The sequence below is a fragment of the Lissotriton vulgaris genome, chromosome 5 (genome assembly GCF_964263255.1).
Source record: "Lissotriton vulgaris chromosome 5, aLisVul1.2, whole genome shotgun sequence".
Lineage (NCBI taxonomy): Eukaryota > Metazoa > Chordata > Amphibia > Caudata > Salamandridae > Lissotriton > Lissotriton vulgaris.
In genome coordinates this window covers 69,217,887-69,236,399 of record NC_141693.1, presented here as the reverse complement: position 1 = coordinate 69,236,399, position 18,513 = coordinate 69,217,887, and the positions used below count along the sequence as shown (strand labels likewise).

At 45.2% G+C, this 18,513-nt stretch overlaps 1 protein-coding gene across 2 annotated transcripts in view; it reads left to right on the top strand.

The window, feature by feature from the left end:
* LOC147710201 (E3 ubiquitin-protein ligase TRIM39-like) overlaps positions 1-18,513 on the top strand; it is a 488,982-nt gene that overhangs the window by 362,691 nt on the left and 107,778 nt on the right. Inside the window, exon 7 of one of the 2 annotated variants that reach the window (XM_086919948.1) lies at positions 13,421-13,446. The exons of the other annotated variant lie outside the window; for it this stretch is intronic. Coding sequence (XP_086776074.1) covers positions 13,421-13,446 — 26 coding nt within the window. The remainder of the gene's footprint in view (positions 1-13,420; positions 13,447-18,513) is intronic. 2 annotated transcript variants of the gene reach the window in all.

Sequence of the window (18,513 nt, the reverse complement as noted above, 5' to 3'; positions counted from 1 at the left end):
CTTGAATAATTTCACTGAAACTCACGTCAGTCTTTTGGACACTTAGAACACATACCTTTTCTTTTTTTATTTACTTAAATGTTCATTTTAAACATTGTGGAATTGTATATATTGTAATGGTTTTAATTAACCAACAATAAAGAACTACTTTACTTTACTTTACACTCTCTGGAGTGGGAATAGTAATTTTTACTCCTACGCTATCCAACACTTTCTCTACTGTTGCACTCTCAGGAGTGGGAATAGTAATTTTTACTCCTACGCTATCCAACGCTTTCCCTACTGTTGCACTCTCTGGAGTGGGAATAGTAATTTTTACTCCTACGCTGTCCAAAGCTTTCCCTACTGTTGCACTCTCTGGAGTGGGAATAGTAATTTTTACCCCTACGCTATCCAACGCTTTCCCTACTGTTACAATCTCTGTAGTTGGAATAGTAATTGTTACCCCTACGCTATCCAACACTTTCCATACTTTTGCACTCTCAGGAGTGGGAATAGTAATTGTTACCCCTACGCTATCCAACGCTTTCCCTACTGTTGCACTCTCTGGAGTGGGAATAGTCATTTTTACTCCTACGCTATCCAACGCTTTCCCTACTATTGCACTCTCTGGAGTGGGAATAGTAATTTTTACTCCTACGCTCTCCAACGCTTTCCCTACTGTTGCACTCTCTGGAGTGGGAATAGTAATTTTTACTCCTACGCTATCCAACACTTTCCCTACTGTTGCACTCTCAGGAGTGGGAATAGTAATTTTTACTCCTACGCTATCCAACGCTTTCCCTACTGTTGCACTCTCTGGAGTGGGAATAGTAATTTTTACTCCTACGCTATCCAAAGCTTTCCCTACTGTTGCACTCTCTGGAGTGGGAATAGTAATTTTTACCCCTACGCTATCCAACGCTTTCCCTACTGTTACAATCTCTGTAGTTGGAATAGTAATTGTTACCCCTGCGCTATCCAACACTTTCCATACTGTTGCACTCTCAGGAGTGGGAATAGTAATTGTTACCCCTACGCTATCCAACGCTTTCCCTACTGTTGCACTCTCTGGAGTGGGAATAGTCATTTTTACTCCTACGCTATCCAACGCTTTCCCTACTGTTGCACTCTCTGGAGTGGGAATAGTAATTTTTACTCCTACGCTATCCAACGCTTTCCCTACTGTTGCACTCTCTGGAGTGGGAATAGTAATTTTTACTCCTACGCTATCCAACACTTTCCCTACTGTTGCACTCTCTGGAGTGGGAATAGTAATTTTTACCCCTACGCTATCCAACGCTTTCCCTACTGTTGCACTCTCAGGAGTGGGAATCGTAATTTTTACCCCTACGCTATCCAACGCTTTCTCTACTGTTGCACTCTCTGGAATGGGAATAGTAAGTTTTTACCCCCACGCTATCCAAAGCTTTCCCTACTGTTGCACTCTCTGGAGTGGGAATAGTAATTTTTACCCCTACGCTATCCAATGCTTTCCCTACTGTTGCACTCTCTGGAGTGGGAATAGTAATTTTTATTCCTACGCTATCCAACGCTTTCTCTACTGTTGCACTCTGTGGAGTGGGAATAGTGATTTTTACTCCTACGCTATCCAACGCTTTCCCTACTGTTGCACTCTCCGGAGTGGGAATAGTAATTTTTACCCCTATGCTATCCAACGCTTTCCCTACTGTTGCACTCTTTGGAGTGGGAATAGTAATTTTTACCCCTATGCTATCCAATGCTTTCCCTACTGTTGCACTCTCTGGAGTGGGAATAGTCATTTTTACCCCTACGCTATCCAACCCTTTCCCTACTGTTGCACTCTCTGGAGTGGGAATAGTAATTTTTACTCCTACGCTATCCAACGCTTTCCCTACTGTTGCAGTCTCTGGAGTGGGAATAGTAATTTATACTCCTACGCTATCCAACGCTTTCCCTACTGTTGCACTCTCTGGAGTGGGAATAGTAATTTATACTCCTACGCTATCCAACGCTTTCCCTACTGTTGCACTCTCTGGAGTGGGAATAGTAATTCTTACCCCTACGCTATCCAACGCTTTCCCTACTGTTGCACTCTCTGGAGTGGGAATAGCAATTTTTACCCCTAGGCTATTCAAAGCTTTCCCTACTGTTGCACTCTCTGGAGTGGGAATAGTAATTTTTACCCTTACGCTATCCAACGTTTTATATAATTAACTGTAAAAATATTAAAAGTATATTTAATTTTTTATATGTTTTACATTTTATTTATGTTATTGTTTTATGTTTGTAAATGTATTTGTAATTTAGAATATACTTTAATAATTTATAAATTAGTAAAATAATTATTAGAACTTATTGTTCAGTACATATATATTATATACTAGCAGCCCGCCCCGGCTTTGCCCGGGGCAGAAGGGGGCTGGGGGCAGCATTTGAAGCCTCTGTGCACCCCCCCACTCTTCCCCCCGAACTTTGCCCAGACCGCATCCCTCCCGCCTCCCGCCCCGACATTGGCCATGCCGCCTCCCGCCTTGAGCCTTCAGTCTTGAGCCTCCCGCCCGCCTCCCACCTCCTGCTACCCGCCTCCCGCCTGCATTTGCCTTACCGCCACTCCTCGCCGCAAGTCCACTCTTCGCCGCAAGTCCACTCCTCGCCGCAAGTCACCGCTCCTCCCCGCATATCGTCATTACGTTATGTGTCGGTTGCGATCAGCGCTTTGTCGCGGCCGGCGCTGTAGATTGGCGCTGTGGTTCCGGAGTTTACCTGGCCAAAAGGTGCAAGTTCTCTCTTTATAATAGTAGTATAGATTAATTATTTTAAAAAAAAATAAAAGCCATTGTTATTTGTAATATCAATACATCTAATTCACGTAAATACAAAACATGTTGCATTACAAATGCTATAGGTGTCACATTTGCAAAAGATAAAAGTATTGGCATTGGAAACGACAAAGCTATTAATTTCGCTATTTTCAAAACCAACACATAAATAAAAAAATTGTCATTTACAAGACCAATAGCTCAAACTTTCCTAATGCGAGACCTATTGCATTGCAAATGCTTGTTTGTTTAAAAGATGACATTTTATTTTCCACCCACAGGTTGTTTCTTGCAGTGCATTATGGCATCTTGTGGTCACCTAAACGCGCTGGGAGTTCTGGGGTTAGTTTTCATGGTAGAGTGCTGCTTCCGTATGGGAGGGTGCTCGTGCCCTGCTCTCCACAAGCGGCCTAAGCAGCATATTGCTTGTGAGTCTTGAAACAGACGCTTTAATTAAGCACCAGGCACGGGCTATGTAGGAAATGCCTCGGGCCATTTCTCAGGTCTTTTCGTGAAGCTCAGCAGGTATGACGAGGGTGCTGTGTTGCTAAAACAAAGCATATCCTTGCTGTTCCGATAAATCATTCTTTAAATATAAGCATGTCCGCCGTGATGCGGTTCTTCTGTTTGCAAGTACTACATACTATGTGGGCTGTAGCAGGGATTAGCCCGACCGACTCTTTAAAAAAAAAAACGTTCTAGAGGAGGCAAGCACTGAAATATTCTAGTAGATACCATTTTCGAAATCTTTACCCCACCTCTTGTGCATTTTTTTACCCCCCCTCATCACAGCTGCTATTGTGCTTTCACTCCTCATCTTTGTTTTTTCTCTTCGCTGTTCACTTTACCGCCAACTCTCGACTATTTCTCTTACAAAGTACTCCTTTCCTCCTTATCTCTTCTCCTTCACCCTCACCCCCTTCATCTGATTCTTCTTTCAACACTCACAAGCCTTTGTACCTCTCTGCCGTTTTACCCCTTGCACTCTTCCGTTCCTCTTTATCTCTCCTGCTTTTTGCTTTCACTTATTTTGAACACCTTTTTCCCCTCCTTCCTTTTTGCGTCTCTTAACTTCATTTCAATCTTTTCTTCCTTCTTCTACTCTTCCCCTCCTCCTTTCCCAAATCACTTTCTCCCTTTCTTTCATCTTCCCCGCACCCTGCAGCCCCTTAACCTTTACCCCATATTTCTCGACACCCTGTTCGCTCCTCTTCTGCCTCCCCCCTCCCCTCCCCCTCCCCGTATCCTGGAAATCACCAAATTGAGGGACGATTTCCAGCCTCTCATGCTAGAGGAAGAGGAGGCTAAGGGGCTGGGCAGCCCCCGCTGCCCCCTCAGTAGTATTAGCTGCATCCCCACCATAGCTGCCAAGGTTTCAGATTGCTTACGTGTGACATTTTCATAATTTCAGTGTAATTATGAGTGACATTCAACAAATATGAGTGACACTGTCTCGCAAGCAAAATCAAGCGATAAAGACAAGAAAAACATATAAACATCAATAATTACACCTATTTGAGTAACGAAAAACTAAAACTGCTCCAAAGCACAAGGCAGTTGTATCTAATTTTGCAGACACCCAGCCAAAAAACGTGGGATTGGCTGGGTGTCAGGAACATGAGTTACAACTGCCCTGAAAGTTTGTCATTAACAAAAGCAAATAAAATGCTCCAAGAATCAGTTTGTTGCAGGAGCCCGTCATTTCACTTTGATGATGATGAGTGAAATGTGCTGATAGTAATACAGCATTTTGGGGTTTGTATGCCACAGGGAGGCTGGCTGGCACAGATTACGAAAGTAACCACTTTTACAGGAAGGAATTGCGATGCTTAGGCAGTGTGCAACAGTATTCATGTCAATTGCATCTAATTTAAATACATGATGAACACAACAGATCGCAATCAGAGAACTTCAAACTATTTAAAAAAAATAAAAGACATTTCTGCCCTCTTCCTTACTGTGTATTCAAGCTTCACGCGCCTTTCTGTGAGATGTGCAGTGCTATGCCAAGTCTCTCTTTCTAGGCGACGGCTCGACTGCTGTGCCCTGAGCTCTAACAGCAGAGGCCTAGCAGAAGAGAGGGAGAGTTGCTCCTCGATAAAGCTTCTAGCTGCAGTTTGGTTTGTCTGTAGAGCTGTAGGCCTGACATGATGTCTGACGACGCGAGCAGGACTCTGCATCGGACTTTTGAGTATTAAGCGGAGCTGTTGGCACAAAACGTGTTACAACCTGGTCTGCTCCTTACGTTTGGGTGTTGCATGCTTTGTCATTTCAAGGCGCAAGCATCAAAGGTTCGCGTTACTGCTGGCAGACCCCCCGCGCCGGAATATATGATTATAGCACGCAAACAAGTTCCACGCATGCCTATACTACGTGAATTTAACAACGCAAGAGGTTTTAACACGCTGAAAATTAAAACGAAGTACTTTACCACGCATATAACGTAATGATGCACCAAACGTTTTTGAAGCAGAAACGACGCATAAATAAACACAATGAAAGTAATAGGTTACAAAAAAATATGTTGCGTAGTGACAGCGTTTGTCTTTTATCACTTTCACTGACCCTTCAAAGACGTGTCCCCAACCAAGATGGATGAAAAAATACAACGAAGAAGGTCAATTGTTCAAATTAAATGTACATTTTAAAATACACTTTCAGTCACGATTGCAACCCGTTTTTTAAGCTGATTTACACACATATTTTACTTTAAATTACGAGCCCTTACTTCCATCCTCCATTGAAACAAGCGTCAAAACACTTATACCAAAATAAAAAAAGGACTGCTTTTTTGACGTACACGGCACGTCTTTGGGGGAGGCTCTTTCCTTTTTCTTTTTAATTTATGTTCGTTTTTCTTATAAAGTAGCTTGCTTGTTATTTTTGGGGGGGGAGACCCCCCCCAGCCCCCCTCCGAGCCCCCCCCCCTGCCCTCCCATGCCCACGCAGATCGACTTGAAGGAATGCCACGCCCGTGGTAAAGACGTCGTAGAAGGCACCCTGCGTGGAAGGCACCCTGCGTGGTAAGTGTCACGTGGTAAACGATAGTAGTGGTAATGCCTTCGTGGTAAATGCTGTTTCCCCCCGCGCCGATCATGCCAGTAATGTAGCGCCGCAGCCAGGTGGGCCATTATTCTATCACTGACCGTTAGTGTGCGACGAATGCCGAGTCGGGCTGCCCTGAACGCCGCAGAGTGGTGTATAATAATTATTAGTTTATGCGCAGCAAGCAGCAGCTGAGGCAGCACACTGGAATCATGTCATTGGCATGCCTGCACTACGAATCTCCCGCCCAGGGCACAAGTCCTAACAAGCATTGGAAATGCAATAGGTCTCGCACCATTAGAGTTAGTGCTTTTAGAATTGTTTATGGGTTTTTTTTGTAAATGTTTAGCATTTTTGTTTCCTGTAGCCAATGCTAAATGGTCTGAGACCTATTGCACTGTGTGAGGGTGAGGGGTTGAGGGTGAGTGAGGGTGAGGGTGGGTGAGGGTGGGTGAGGGTGAGGGGTTGAGGGTGAGTGAGGGTGAGTGAGGGTGAGGGGTTGAGGGTGAGTGAGAGTGAGGGTGAGTGAGGGTGAGTGAGGGTGAGGGTGAGTGAGGGTGAGTGAGGGTGAGGGGTTGAGGTTGAGGGTGAGGGGTTGAGGGTGAGTGAGGGTGGAGGGTGAGTGAGGGTGGAGGGTGAGTGAGGGTGGAGGGTGAGGGGGTGAGGGGGTGAGGGTGGGGGGGTGAGGGTGAGGGGGTGAGGGTGAGGGGGTGAGGGTGAGGGGTGAGGGTGTGGGGTGAGAGTGAGGGGGTGAGGGTGAGGGTTAGGGGGTGATTGTTAGGGGGTGATTGTTAGGGGGTGTGAGCGTTAGGCGGTGTGCGGGTTAGGGGGTGTGAGGGTGAGTGTGAGTGAGGGGGTGTGAGGGAGGACTTGAGTTTGTAGAAGAAAGCACTGCCTGCACTTCAATAGAACATAATTCCAGTTAACCTGACACTACAGATCACACAATCACCCTGAGAGGTCAACCTAATCCTTCTTCAACTTATCGTGAAAGTGTATTCTGTAACCTTGGTTGCGTACACCAAGGAAGATATTCTATTCGGCAACAGAGTAAAGTTTCTTCAAAGAGTCTGGTCAAATCCAAGCACTTAACTTAAAGGGTAAAGCGCACGTTCACGCAGGCGTGTATTCTGGCACTGAATAACATATGTTTATTGATACCCAGTCCAATGGTACTCACTTTATCGACATCAGAAGGATGAAAGGCTGAGTGGCCCTGCTGGGATTTGAACCTGTGACCCCGAGGTCGAACCCAGGCCCCGGCTTACCCAAAAGGGAATACTGGGCACAGTGAATGTGCTGTGTATCCAAGTTCAGATCTTCAGTCCATTTAGTTAAAAGATCCTGTTAAAGGGGCAGCCCTGAAAGGGGATCACACAACTGATGGGCGCTGCCATTGCCGTGCTAAATACAAACCCCCAACACCAGCTGGATACTGGTCAATGCAAACTGAACCAAGGATATGCTCCGAAACCCCAAACCAGCCCATGTAAAAACAGACTGAGGTGGCATTGCCTCATTGACCCACATATTCAATCTGTGGGTACCGACCTGTATTTGGGCGAGTGTGTGTGGCTGAAAAGTTAAGTATAACTCTTGAAGCACGTCGGAGGAGGTGTAATCCACGAGTGCCTTGTGGAGAGAACGGGGCTTGGTCTGGGTGAATCCCTGATTCATGAGTCTGGAGGTAAAGAAGGCAAGTCCAAGCACAGCCTTGGCCTTGAAGCGAGAGCCAACCAAACACAGGTCTGCGACAGACGGTGATGTCACAGCACATTCCACGACTTCAAAGAAATAATGGTCTGTTCCTTGATCCACAGCGCCAGGAAGCTGCTGCCCGTACGGATAAACACTGGTGTGAGCCGCAGGGAACTCCTTCTCTGTGCAGAAGGAGCGGCTCAGCACATCCACTCAGGTCTTGGCCTTGTGCTTCTAGGCACTACAATTCCGCACACTAAGTAAACAAGCAGCTTTTCATGCACAATTGCATAAGTTGCCACAACTGTTGAGTGACAGTGCGCCCTGAAGCCGTTTATCCGTCAGTAGCTCCACTAAAAGCAGTGAAGTCTGCATCAAAGCATCTGGTTTCATGATTGTCTCGAACAGACGGCGGGCAGGGGAGGGGGCGGAGCGGGGAGAGGGAACAGACGGAGGGAAGGCCAGATAAGGGGAGGGGGAGGAGAGTAGGAGGAGGAGAGTAGGGGAGGCACGGCCTAGCGGCCGTGCAATCAAGAAGTGAGGGGGCGGGCGAGTAGGCAAGGCAGGCGGCTGGGGGGAGGGGGGAGGAGAAATGCGACGCGACATGGCGACATTCTCGAGTTGAGCTCAATGAGAGGCAGTAAGCTCTACTAACTTTAGAAAAGCAGTGTAAGCGTTTTTTTAATGCCTAACTTTTTTTTTTAAAGTGGACAAACGTCTATAGATTGAGAAGGCGAAAATTCTAAATGAATACACCAAGGGTTTCTGCAGTTTAGGTGCCAGCCGGAAATTACTTTAATGACATGAACATTGATGGCGATCTCTCCAGATATAAGAATATGTGCCAAAAACTAAAGTGACTGCTAATTTAATATGCAGAACCTATGGACGTTAAGCAGCAGATGGAACAAAGAAAACATTTTAGGAAAATTAATCCCTGAATTGCATTCACTTCAGGTTTTCAGAACGTTCCGCAGAAGAAGTTTGTAGGATTAGGTTATGAACAATGTATAGACTCCAGTCTGTTTTGGAAATACACAAAACACTTTTTTACTTGTTCAGATGGCAATACTACCCTTAATGTTTTCTTCCCCACAACTTGCATAAACTGTGTTTGCATGACTAAATATCGTAATCAAATCTTTTTTAAGATATAACCATTGTACAGATCACGAGAGCCTAATCTGGTATGTACTCAACTAAATAAATAAAAAGTTAAACGTGTGCAGCACAAGACCGTGTTCTGAACACATGTTTATTCTTACCCAACGGAATGGCGCCAATTTTACCAGAACAATGAACGCCTGTGACCCCTGACGCAGATGCACTAGCTCACTGAGCCACCAGAGCAACAAGAAAGGTTTACACCGGGCGAACCGTGCCTGTAAGGACGCAAAACTCTAGGAACACTGAACGCAAATGCTTTTCAGGGAGCTGCGCGGGAAGGAAGCACGCAGCCCAGGAGTCCCTGTGCCTGCCACTGCTGCACCTGAAGCAAGGAGCCGAAAGTTCCAGAAAGAAAGCACTCACTCTTGCACGACTTCCCATCGCTGCCCAGGCTGAACCCAGAGCGGCAGCGGCACGTGCGGGTTTTGTGGCTGTTGCCGAGCAGGCAGATGTCCGAGCAGCCGCCGGGCTTGCCGTTCTGATCCACCTCACAGGCGTGGCTTCTCACTGAAAGGGAGGGGGAAAGAATTAGAATTTGAAAATGACGGAGAGCGGGCGGGCAGAGAGAGTGAGGGGGCGGAGCGGGGGTGTGGGAGGAGTGCGGGAACAGATGGGAGGGGAGGAGAGTAGGAGGAGGAGTAGGGGAGGCACGGCCTAGCGGCCGTGCAATCAAGAAGTGAGGGGGCGGGAGAGTAGGCAAGGCAGGCGGCTGGGGCCATGTGCACGCGCTTTTAAGCTCAATGCGCATGCGCATTGAGCTTAAAAGTCACGGGCACTGCAAGGAATCGCCACGATTCCTTGCAAGTTGGATAAAGAGTCGATGAGCCCCCATAGTCTCGCTTGCTCGATGCGCATGCGCATCGACAGGCGAGACCTAAAAAAAGAAGTGGGGGGACTCTCCAAAGTAGGCGTGGTCACCGGAAGTGACATCACGACAGGAAGTGACATCACGACAGGAAGTGACATCACAACAGGAAGTGACATCAGCATTCTAAAGAAACAAGCATTTGCAATGCAATAGGTCTTGCATTTGCGAGAGTTTAAGCTATTAGTATTGTAAATAACAATGCCTTTTATTTATGTTTTAAAACCCAAAACATAAATAAAAGGCATTGTCATTTATAATTCCAAAAGCTCAAACTTGCGTGAATGCGTGCCCTATTGCATTGCAAATGCTTGTTTCTTTAGAATGCTTTCTCCTGGACTTTTTTTTAATTCACCCCACCAAGATTGGCGTCTTCCATCTTAGAACAATAAATGAAATGTAAAAAGAAAAGAAAAAATAGCTGCCACATCTTTACACGTAAGTGCTCTTGTGTTTTTGTTGCTAGTGTTGCATATCAGCAAACAATCATATTTTTTCTTTTTGCCGATGCAGAAAAGCATTAGCAAAAAGTATTGCCAGTGCCAAAAGGCTGGGTGATGCAAAGTGTAACACTGAGAACTGAATCAGATATGTGATCTTGCAATCTTAAAAGAAATATCTGTGTTGTTCATAAAGCACGAGTTCGTGTTTCTAGGGGCTCCCAATATGTGAGATAGGGAAACTAATGCCAGAAATAAAGATTTATTTGCCAAAGGCCACAATAAGTTTGGACAAGCATGGAAGAGGGCTTTAAACCCCAGGTTTGCTGCTTCCAAAGTCAGCATTGTAACCATTGCATCACATTTCCCTTCCATAGTGGCTTGTTTGTCTGGGTGCTGCTGGTGGGCAGGATGACAAAAAGGTCTTTGTGTGGCAGAGTCCACACTGCTCGGAAACTGCTTGTAAAGGTGCTAAGAGGCATGGTTCTTGAATGAGATCCTTTCGGATCCCTTTTTTCTTGGAAGCTCTTTGGAGATTTTCCCTTAGGGTGAGGTCACCATGTTATTGTGGGTTCTGCGAGTGAGGAGTCTTGTGTAGCACAGCACTGAAAACTACTCTGAAGCTGAACAGAATGGGACAGTTTCTAGTGATTTTACTTATATGCAGGTGGGTTCTAAGCACTCACAATGTTAGCAGTCATGGGGACTCAGACAATGGGATATAGAGTGATATGCTCAAGCTTACACAATAATTTGTTAAGTTGGGAAGCTGGGTTGACATCCTAGGCCGCCGCCTTACAGTTGTCCTATTAGAGACTGGACCTCATTATGCGCAGAGGGATCCTACTGCACAAAAACATTTGTACAGCTATGTTAAACTTTGGTGAAAAAATTGGTATTTATGGTTGAAAATATAGATTTATATTCCCCAAAAAATGAACTTACATTCACAAAGCTATTTATTTGCTCATAATCTTACACTGTTACTGCAAATGAGCGTTGTGGAACATGGGGCTATAAAATACATTTCCGGGGGTTTTTCTGTGAAATCTTGAAGATGAGATTAGACTACAGACTGATGCAGACCTATAAGTGAGCACATCTGCATACAGACTGGTCACAACGTAGCATTCTATGATAGGGAATGCTTTGGAAAGCAGGTGGAATGCCCACAAACTTTGTGAACACCCAGTTTTTTGGATGTTCACAAACTTAGCAAGAGACATTCCCACTCTGGATATGGTTGGAGATTTACTCCTGGCAAGGACAGGAGTAAATCTTAATCCAGCATGGAGTGAATGCACACAAAACCAGCTGATGCTTAGAGGAATAAGTTTTGCAATTTCTTCCAAATGGAGAAAAAACGTTTTGCAATGCAGTTTCACTATAGTGTCGTGGCTATGAGTGGGTAAAGCTATGCCTGTTACATTTAAGCATGTTAAAACACCTTTGTAAAAAGATCCCCAAAACTACTTCTGGGAACCTGCGACTGCTGCAGCTTTCCAGGTCTACATATAAAATGCTAAGTGAATTTCGATAACAGAAAGAAATGCACTTCAAACGTAAATTTACAACTTCTGTGAGTGTGGTCAGAGATTCTGTGGGACATCTTCCCTGTGGCCCTGTGTGGTGTCTTCATCACGGGGTGCTGCTGGGGCAGAGAATTTTTTGAGAGGAGGGCATTGCTCAATAAAGTTACCAGCATCCTTTTACTCTGTAAATTATTTAATACAGCAAATGGTTCGCAGTCATTGTTTTGAACCACATATTAGGCAGGATTTCAAATAGTCTTAGAGATGTAAGTGTTGAAAACATGTATTTACGACATTCCTTCTGAACGGGCATCAAATAAGTTGTACGCAAAGTCCTTGTTTTGGACCACATAATGTGCAGAATTTCTAAAATGTTAGAGATATAATTCTGCGTAGGTTATATCTTGCCGAATAGAATACTACTAAAAAAGACACCAGCGTTTTTTACTGCTTTGGTTTTTGTCGCTAAATATTGCTCAGTTGGTATACACTCCATAAAAGACTTAAACTGCACGTACACCACGATAAATACACACAAAACTAAGTAAATAAATAATTGATGTGCAGTACAGATTAGAGCGCATAAGAGCAAGGAAAGCCATATCATTAAGCTAAAATTAACTCAGCAGGCTGCTGCACTGGCCCAGGATAGGATATCGAAAGAGAAGTTTCCGAAAAAGCGCCGTTTTTCAAACTTCAGTGCACTAGCTCGGAAGTTGCTTCCCACAGCAGTAAATAAACAGAAGGGAGCCTCGGCCCTTCAGAGCAGTGCGGATTCAGTGTGGGTCATGGGGGTCACCATGGCGTGATGGCAGCAGAGTCAAGGGGGTCACTCGCTCCCAAAAAGCAAAGGAGCTAATTGCAGGAAAGCACGAAAATGCTTTGTTTAATTTGTGCGCGCCCCGCTCCCATTTTGTAATGGTATGATGGACGCTGTTTTGATTTAGCAGGGTGGACGGCGTCCACCCTGAAAAACCCTCAGAAATAAGAGGGGGGATGCCGTCCACCCGCGTGGTACCCCGACTCGTGCCCTGCTCCCGCCGCTTCTTCTCTGGAAACCTCACTTGCTGCAGTGCCCGCCCGCCCGCCGCCCGCCTCTGCCTTACCTCCGCTCCGGACTTAGCCCCCACTTCCCGGCCCCCGCCCGCCCGCACCGACATTGCCTGGACGGCTCCCGCCTCGCCTTACCTGAGGTGCCGCGCCACTCCTCGCCGCACGTCACCGCTCCTCCCCACCTGTCGTCATCACGCAGGCGTAGGTCACGGTTAACGCTATGTCGCGGCTGGCGCTTGTTTTAGGGGACTACTTTGTTTTAAAATTTAAATTTTTTAATTTAAGTTTTTATTTTATTTTATACAGCCTATGTCCATTTACACACCCTGAGGATTACAACAATATATTGGGTGTGTGGATTGGCGCTGTGGTTCCCGAGTTTACCTTGCCAAAAGGTGCAAGTTCTCTCTTTATAATAGTAGTATAGATTTACTGTATATATTTAATTAATGTATTATTATTATATATGTATTATTTATTAATTTTAAACATTATTAGATACTTTTAACTATGTAGATTTTATTTATTAGTGTAATATACTTTATTTTACATTTATATTTTAAAAGAAAAAAAACCGATATTTTTAACATAGATATTTTTAACATCTATATTATTTTTCCGATATTTTTGTACTCACCATGTTGTTGATAGGATGTCGATATTCTTGCCCTTGATATTTTTGACTCGATATTCCTGTAGGTCGATATTTTGCAGGTCGATATTCTGTCAGTGATCCCTGAAAAACAAAAGGCGAAGGGACCACGGGGATTGGTCGTGTACTTTGTGGGGACCAACGGAATCCAAGCAAGTTATTTAAGTTTCGTTTTCAGGAGCGAGCCCGGAGTGAAAGCGATTTTAGCGAAGTGCCGCAGCTGAAGTCCCAGGTCCCAGGAGGGGGCCCGGGTGAAGACCAGCGGGGAGATTGCGGGGCTCCCATGCCTAAGGGGAGAGTCCTGTTTCGTGCTGGCCTGGCAGAGGAGCGAAGCCCGGCATATTCCACATGGTGCGAGCCCGGTAAGGTATGGGGGGAGGGGAGTGTGCCTGCGTGTGTGTGCCTGCCGTGTGTGCGGAGATACCAGGGGAGTCGCGACAAAAGAGCCAGGTGAGGGGGGGGGTGGCTGTGTGCGTGTGTGTGTGTGTGCATGTGTGTGTGTGTGCGCCTGAGCGGGGGGGTGCGTGTGTGGCTGTGTGTGTGCACGTGAGCCCTGGGGGGGGTGCGTGCGTGGCTGTGTGCGTGAGCGCTGGGGGGGGTGTGCATGGCTGTGTGTGTGCGCTTCTATGTGCCTGCGTCTGTGTGTGTGCCTGCCTGCCTGTGTGTTTACGTGGGAATCTGAGGCAGGGGATGTGCACGGCGCCGGCCTGGACTTGCGCGTTCACAGACATCAATCGCCACGCGTGCCCGACCCCTGTCTCAGATTCCCAGGAGACGGGCAACTATAGTTGTCGAGCTGGACAATGGTTCGCATTGTTCTTCAGCTCGACCTAAAAAGGTCCTTTTCCTAGATTTGCTGCCTTACATTTAAAGCAATGAAGGTAATGGGTTTGTTAAGTTCCAATAAAGAGGCAAAAATCCAGGATAGATGAAATAAGTTTTAATCTTCTGGAGCACAGTACTTCTTACAGTCAGGACCACAATCAGAATGATCCCAATACAGTTCCAAGTGATGTCATACACAACTGAAAGGCATGTGCCATAATTAAAGATATACAACATGCATAAAAAGGGAAACACATTTAAAAGGGAAATACGAAGAATGAAGAATATAACACATCTCTTCCCTTACAAAAACGATTAATTCATAGAACACTTGCAGACACGTCTCACATTCCAAACTTGACCATTTTGGGTGACCACACTATTTTTGTTGACCTTGACAATTCTCAAAGGTCTACTAAATCTTGCATCATCTTTGAGCAAAATTCCAGGCTTAAGTATTCTGACATAATCCCCAACATGAAAATCAGGTGTTTTAACTTTCATGCGAGAGTCATAATAGATTTTGCTTCTAGTTTGTTTATCCTCCAAAGTACGAGCAATATCATCCTTATTCAGCTGTGAACACCTGTCCTTAACAACCTTCTGAAACCACCAAGGACACAGTTTAGAAACAGGATCTCTACCTTTAAGTAATTGGAAAGGCGAGACCTCAGTGGTGGTATGGGGGATTATCCGATACAACCACAACTTCTCTCTTAATTTGTCTTTCCATTCAGCACCAAAGTTACGCGCCCAAAGTGTATCCTATTTAAGAACTCTATTAAACCTTTCTACTTGGCCATTTCCTTGAGGTTCATACAAAGATGTGGTTATGTGACGAATATTTTGTGACTTAAGGAATTCTTTTAAATTGAAACAGCCCCTGTGGCGTTATAAAGGCAGTCAGATGGCGAGATTCCTTAGCCAATTCTATTTGATGATAGGCCGATCTTAGGTCTAAAGTAGAGAAAATCGTGGCCCCACCTAGTGTACTCACAACCTCATTAATATTAGGTAAGGGATGGCAATCAATCAGAATGTTCGCATTTCGAGCACGAAGATCCACACACAGCCTCAGGGAATTATCCGATTTGCTTGCCAAAACAATTGGCGAAACCCACTCAGATGATTCCACTTCTTCAATCACCCCCTACTCAACATTCCATCCAACAATTTTCCTAACTCCAACTACAAAGAATGAAGAATATAACAGGGTTCCTGTTATTTGCAAAAGAAGCTTCGTAACCTTTTAAAGACCCCCCGTATCCGCCTTACTCGCAGAGGAGGTAGAGCTTTTTCGTATGTTGCCCCCAAGTATTGGAACTCGCTACCAAAGGCCTTACGTAAATGCACCACCTATCTGGTCTTTAGGAAACCACTAAAGACCTTTTTTTCTAGTCTGTTCACTCCACCTGCTTTTCTATTTTGCCCGCCACCTGTTATTTTCTAAGTAAGCGCCGAGATGCCCCAGGGTGAGTCGCACGCTGTACAAAAGCCCCCTAACAATAAGAAAGCAGGGTGTATCGATTGTGGGGGCTGCTGCTGCCAGCATGGAGGAGAGATGACACTGCACAAAAAAAACGAATACAGCCAACTCCTCCTTGCTAAAGATCATCCGGGGCTTCACACCTGGGCGCCAGCATCGCCCACAAAGTAAATGATCCTCTGCCATGGTGCTGGGTAGGGTAAAAAAAACTTTGAAAAGAAGGGAAAGGAAGGGAAGGAAAGTAAAAATCAGGAAGTAATGGAATAAATAAAGAAAATACAAAAAGTCACGAAAAACACCAATCTTTTTTTCAAACATAAAATACACAAACACAAAGACAGACACTAATATAATAAATACAAATGAGGGGTAGATACGTTTGATAGGAGGAGGATTAAAGATATTAAAGAGGAATTGAAAATTAGGCCTATCACCAAAACCGAGAGTAGAAAAATAAGATGGCTGCATCAATGCGAAACCTGTGGTCCTGTTCACAAGTGAGTTGCAATGCGAGGATGCACATGAGAACCGCTTGGTGCAGTCCACGCATGATTTGGAATGCTAGGATGCACTCCGTGTTGCACATGGCAACGCGAACAGACGCCCGGCAAACTATGCCCGCACATGTACTCTGTGTAGAGCTGCAGAGTTTTTTATCCACTTCACAGAGTTCTGTGTAGCACAACTCTGTGAACTCTTGGCGGGCCTATTCAAGTTGCGATCTGAGAGTAGTAGTCCGTAGAACATGTCTTCATGTCATTTAATTGTAGATTTGAGAAGCGATCTGAGAACAATTGTCTGAGAACAATAGGCCGTAGTATATGTCTCTGGATCATTTATTTGGGGATTGTAGATGTGATCAAAGAACAATAGGCTGTAAAGCATGTCTGTGGATGAATTAATGGGATTCATTATGTAATCTGAGAACAATAGGCCATAGGACATGTCTATGGATCTTTTAATTGGAGATTAATGATGTGTTCTGAGAACAATAAGCCGTAGAACAAATCTGTGGATCATTTGTATTGTGATACTTGATTCGATCCAAGAGCAGTAGGCCATAGAACATGTCTGTGGATCATTTACGTGGGGATTCATGATATGGTCTGAGAACAATAGGTCATAGAACATGTCTCAGGATCATTTAAGCGGGGACTTGTGATGTGTAATCTGAGAGCAGTAGGCTGCAGAACATGTTTCTGGATCATTAAATTGATGATTTACATTGTAAGGGGATTGGGATGTAAGGCCCAGAGAAACACAGATCCCTGTAAAAGCTGCCTGATATTTATAGACATGTTGTGATCTCACGAGCCCTGACTCTTTTGTACTCCAGTTTTAGTCTCATGCCCTTGTCTCTGTTGTATCTTCCTGTGGCCTTGAGGCCTAGCCATGTTGTCCCCTCCTTGTGTTGTTGTAAGGCCTGGCTGTGGTCTCACTGTGCTTGCACCGTCATATTCCTCCCGTTGTCTTATGAGACCTGGCTCTCATGTCCTTTCCTGTGATCTCAGACAGCCTCTCTTGATTATACTCTCCTGTCTCAGGTGGACCCTTCTCTGGTCTCATAAGGCATTGCCCTGTGTTACCCCTCCTAAGGTCTCTCTTGATCTGGCCGACTTGTACTCTCATATGGTCTTACAAGGCCTTGCTCAGTTGTACGCTCCTATGTACCAATGTGGCCTCGCTCGGTGGTATCCTCCAATGGCCTCTTGAGGCATGGCTCTGTTGTACCCTCTTGTGGCCTCAGTAGCTCTTGCACTATTTTTCCTCCTCCTGGGGTCTCACTAGGTCTCACTCTATTGAACCAGTGAGAAATTAGGTTATTAGTTGCGAGAGGGGAGACCCCCACTCAAGCAACAACCACAATCCTTGTCAGGGTGAAGCACAAAAGTCACTGAATTAATCTGTGCTTAACCCTCTGGGAGCTTGGCACAAATGTATTCAGGTTATACTTAGAGAAAATGTGTAAAGTATTTATGCAGCAACACAAACAGTAATAAAGTGAGAATGCAAAATCGATAAAATCCCAAACCAATTTACAAAATCAGATTTTTTAAATAAAATGAGAAAAAGACAACAGAAATCCCCAAAATAGAACCAAAGTTATGAATTGTTTTATGTTTTTAGTAGAAATAACACCAAGGAACATTAAGCATCAACTGCAGTTATCTGGTCATAACGGAAATTGGTAAAGTCACAAGTTCAGGCATACCACAAAGGAGAGAAGGTTGGACGAAGGGGCCAAAGTAGTCATTCTAGAAAGTTACCTTTTCTAGTCCTCGCAGAGAGCGCTGTTCGTGTTGGCAGGGGGCTCACATTGGCGGTCGTTGCAAATTGTTGTTATCGTAGTGAAGATCAGGTCCTGATGGAGCTTTGTGTTGAAGGTCAATTCGCAGCACAAAGAGGTCACTCCTTAGTCATGAGGAGCCAAGATTTTTTTTTTCAACTGTTCTTGAGGAGGAGGGTCCAATGATGCCAGCCAACATCTAGGACTTTTGGTCACCTTCTGTGAATCAAGACTCTCTCCAAGCAGAAGCCATCAGCAGACTCTGGCAGGTCAAGTTGGTAAGGATGAGAATAGCAGTTACAGGGATAGTTCTGGAAGCTTGTGGTGTCACTGTAACTCACACAGGTCAACCGACTAAATCTTGGAATCACTCTGTGATCCAGGCAAGCAGGTCCAGTTCTCCTTCTTCAGGCAGCAATGCTGTCCTTCCAGCAGCAGGGCAGTCCTTCCAGCAGCAGGGTAGTCCTTCTAGTATCAGGGCACTCCTTCCAGCAGTTCTTCCACCTCCTCTGGTCTTGTCTCCAAGTTGTCCAGGGTGAATAAGGCAGGGCCATGCTTGTGCCAGGTTCCTTTGTGGGTGCTGTAGGCAGGGTCTTCAGAAACATAATGAGGGCAGGGTGCTGGTATTCCCTAGCTATCCTCTCTTGAAGACCCTCACCCCTCACACCTGAAAATCTTTT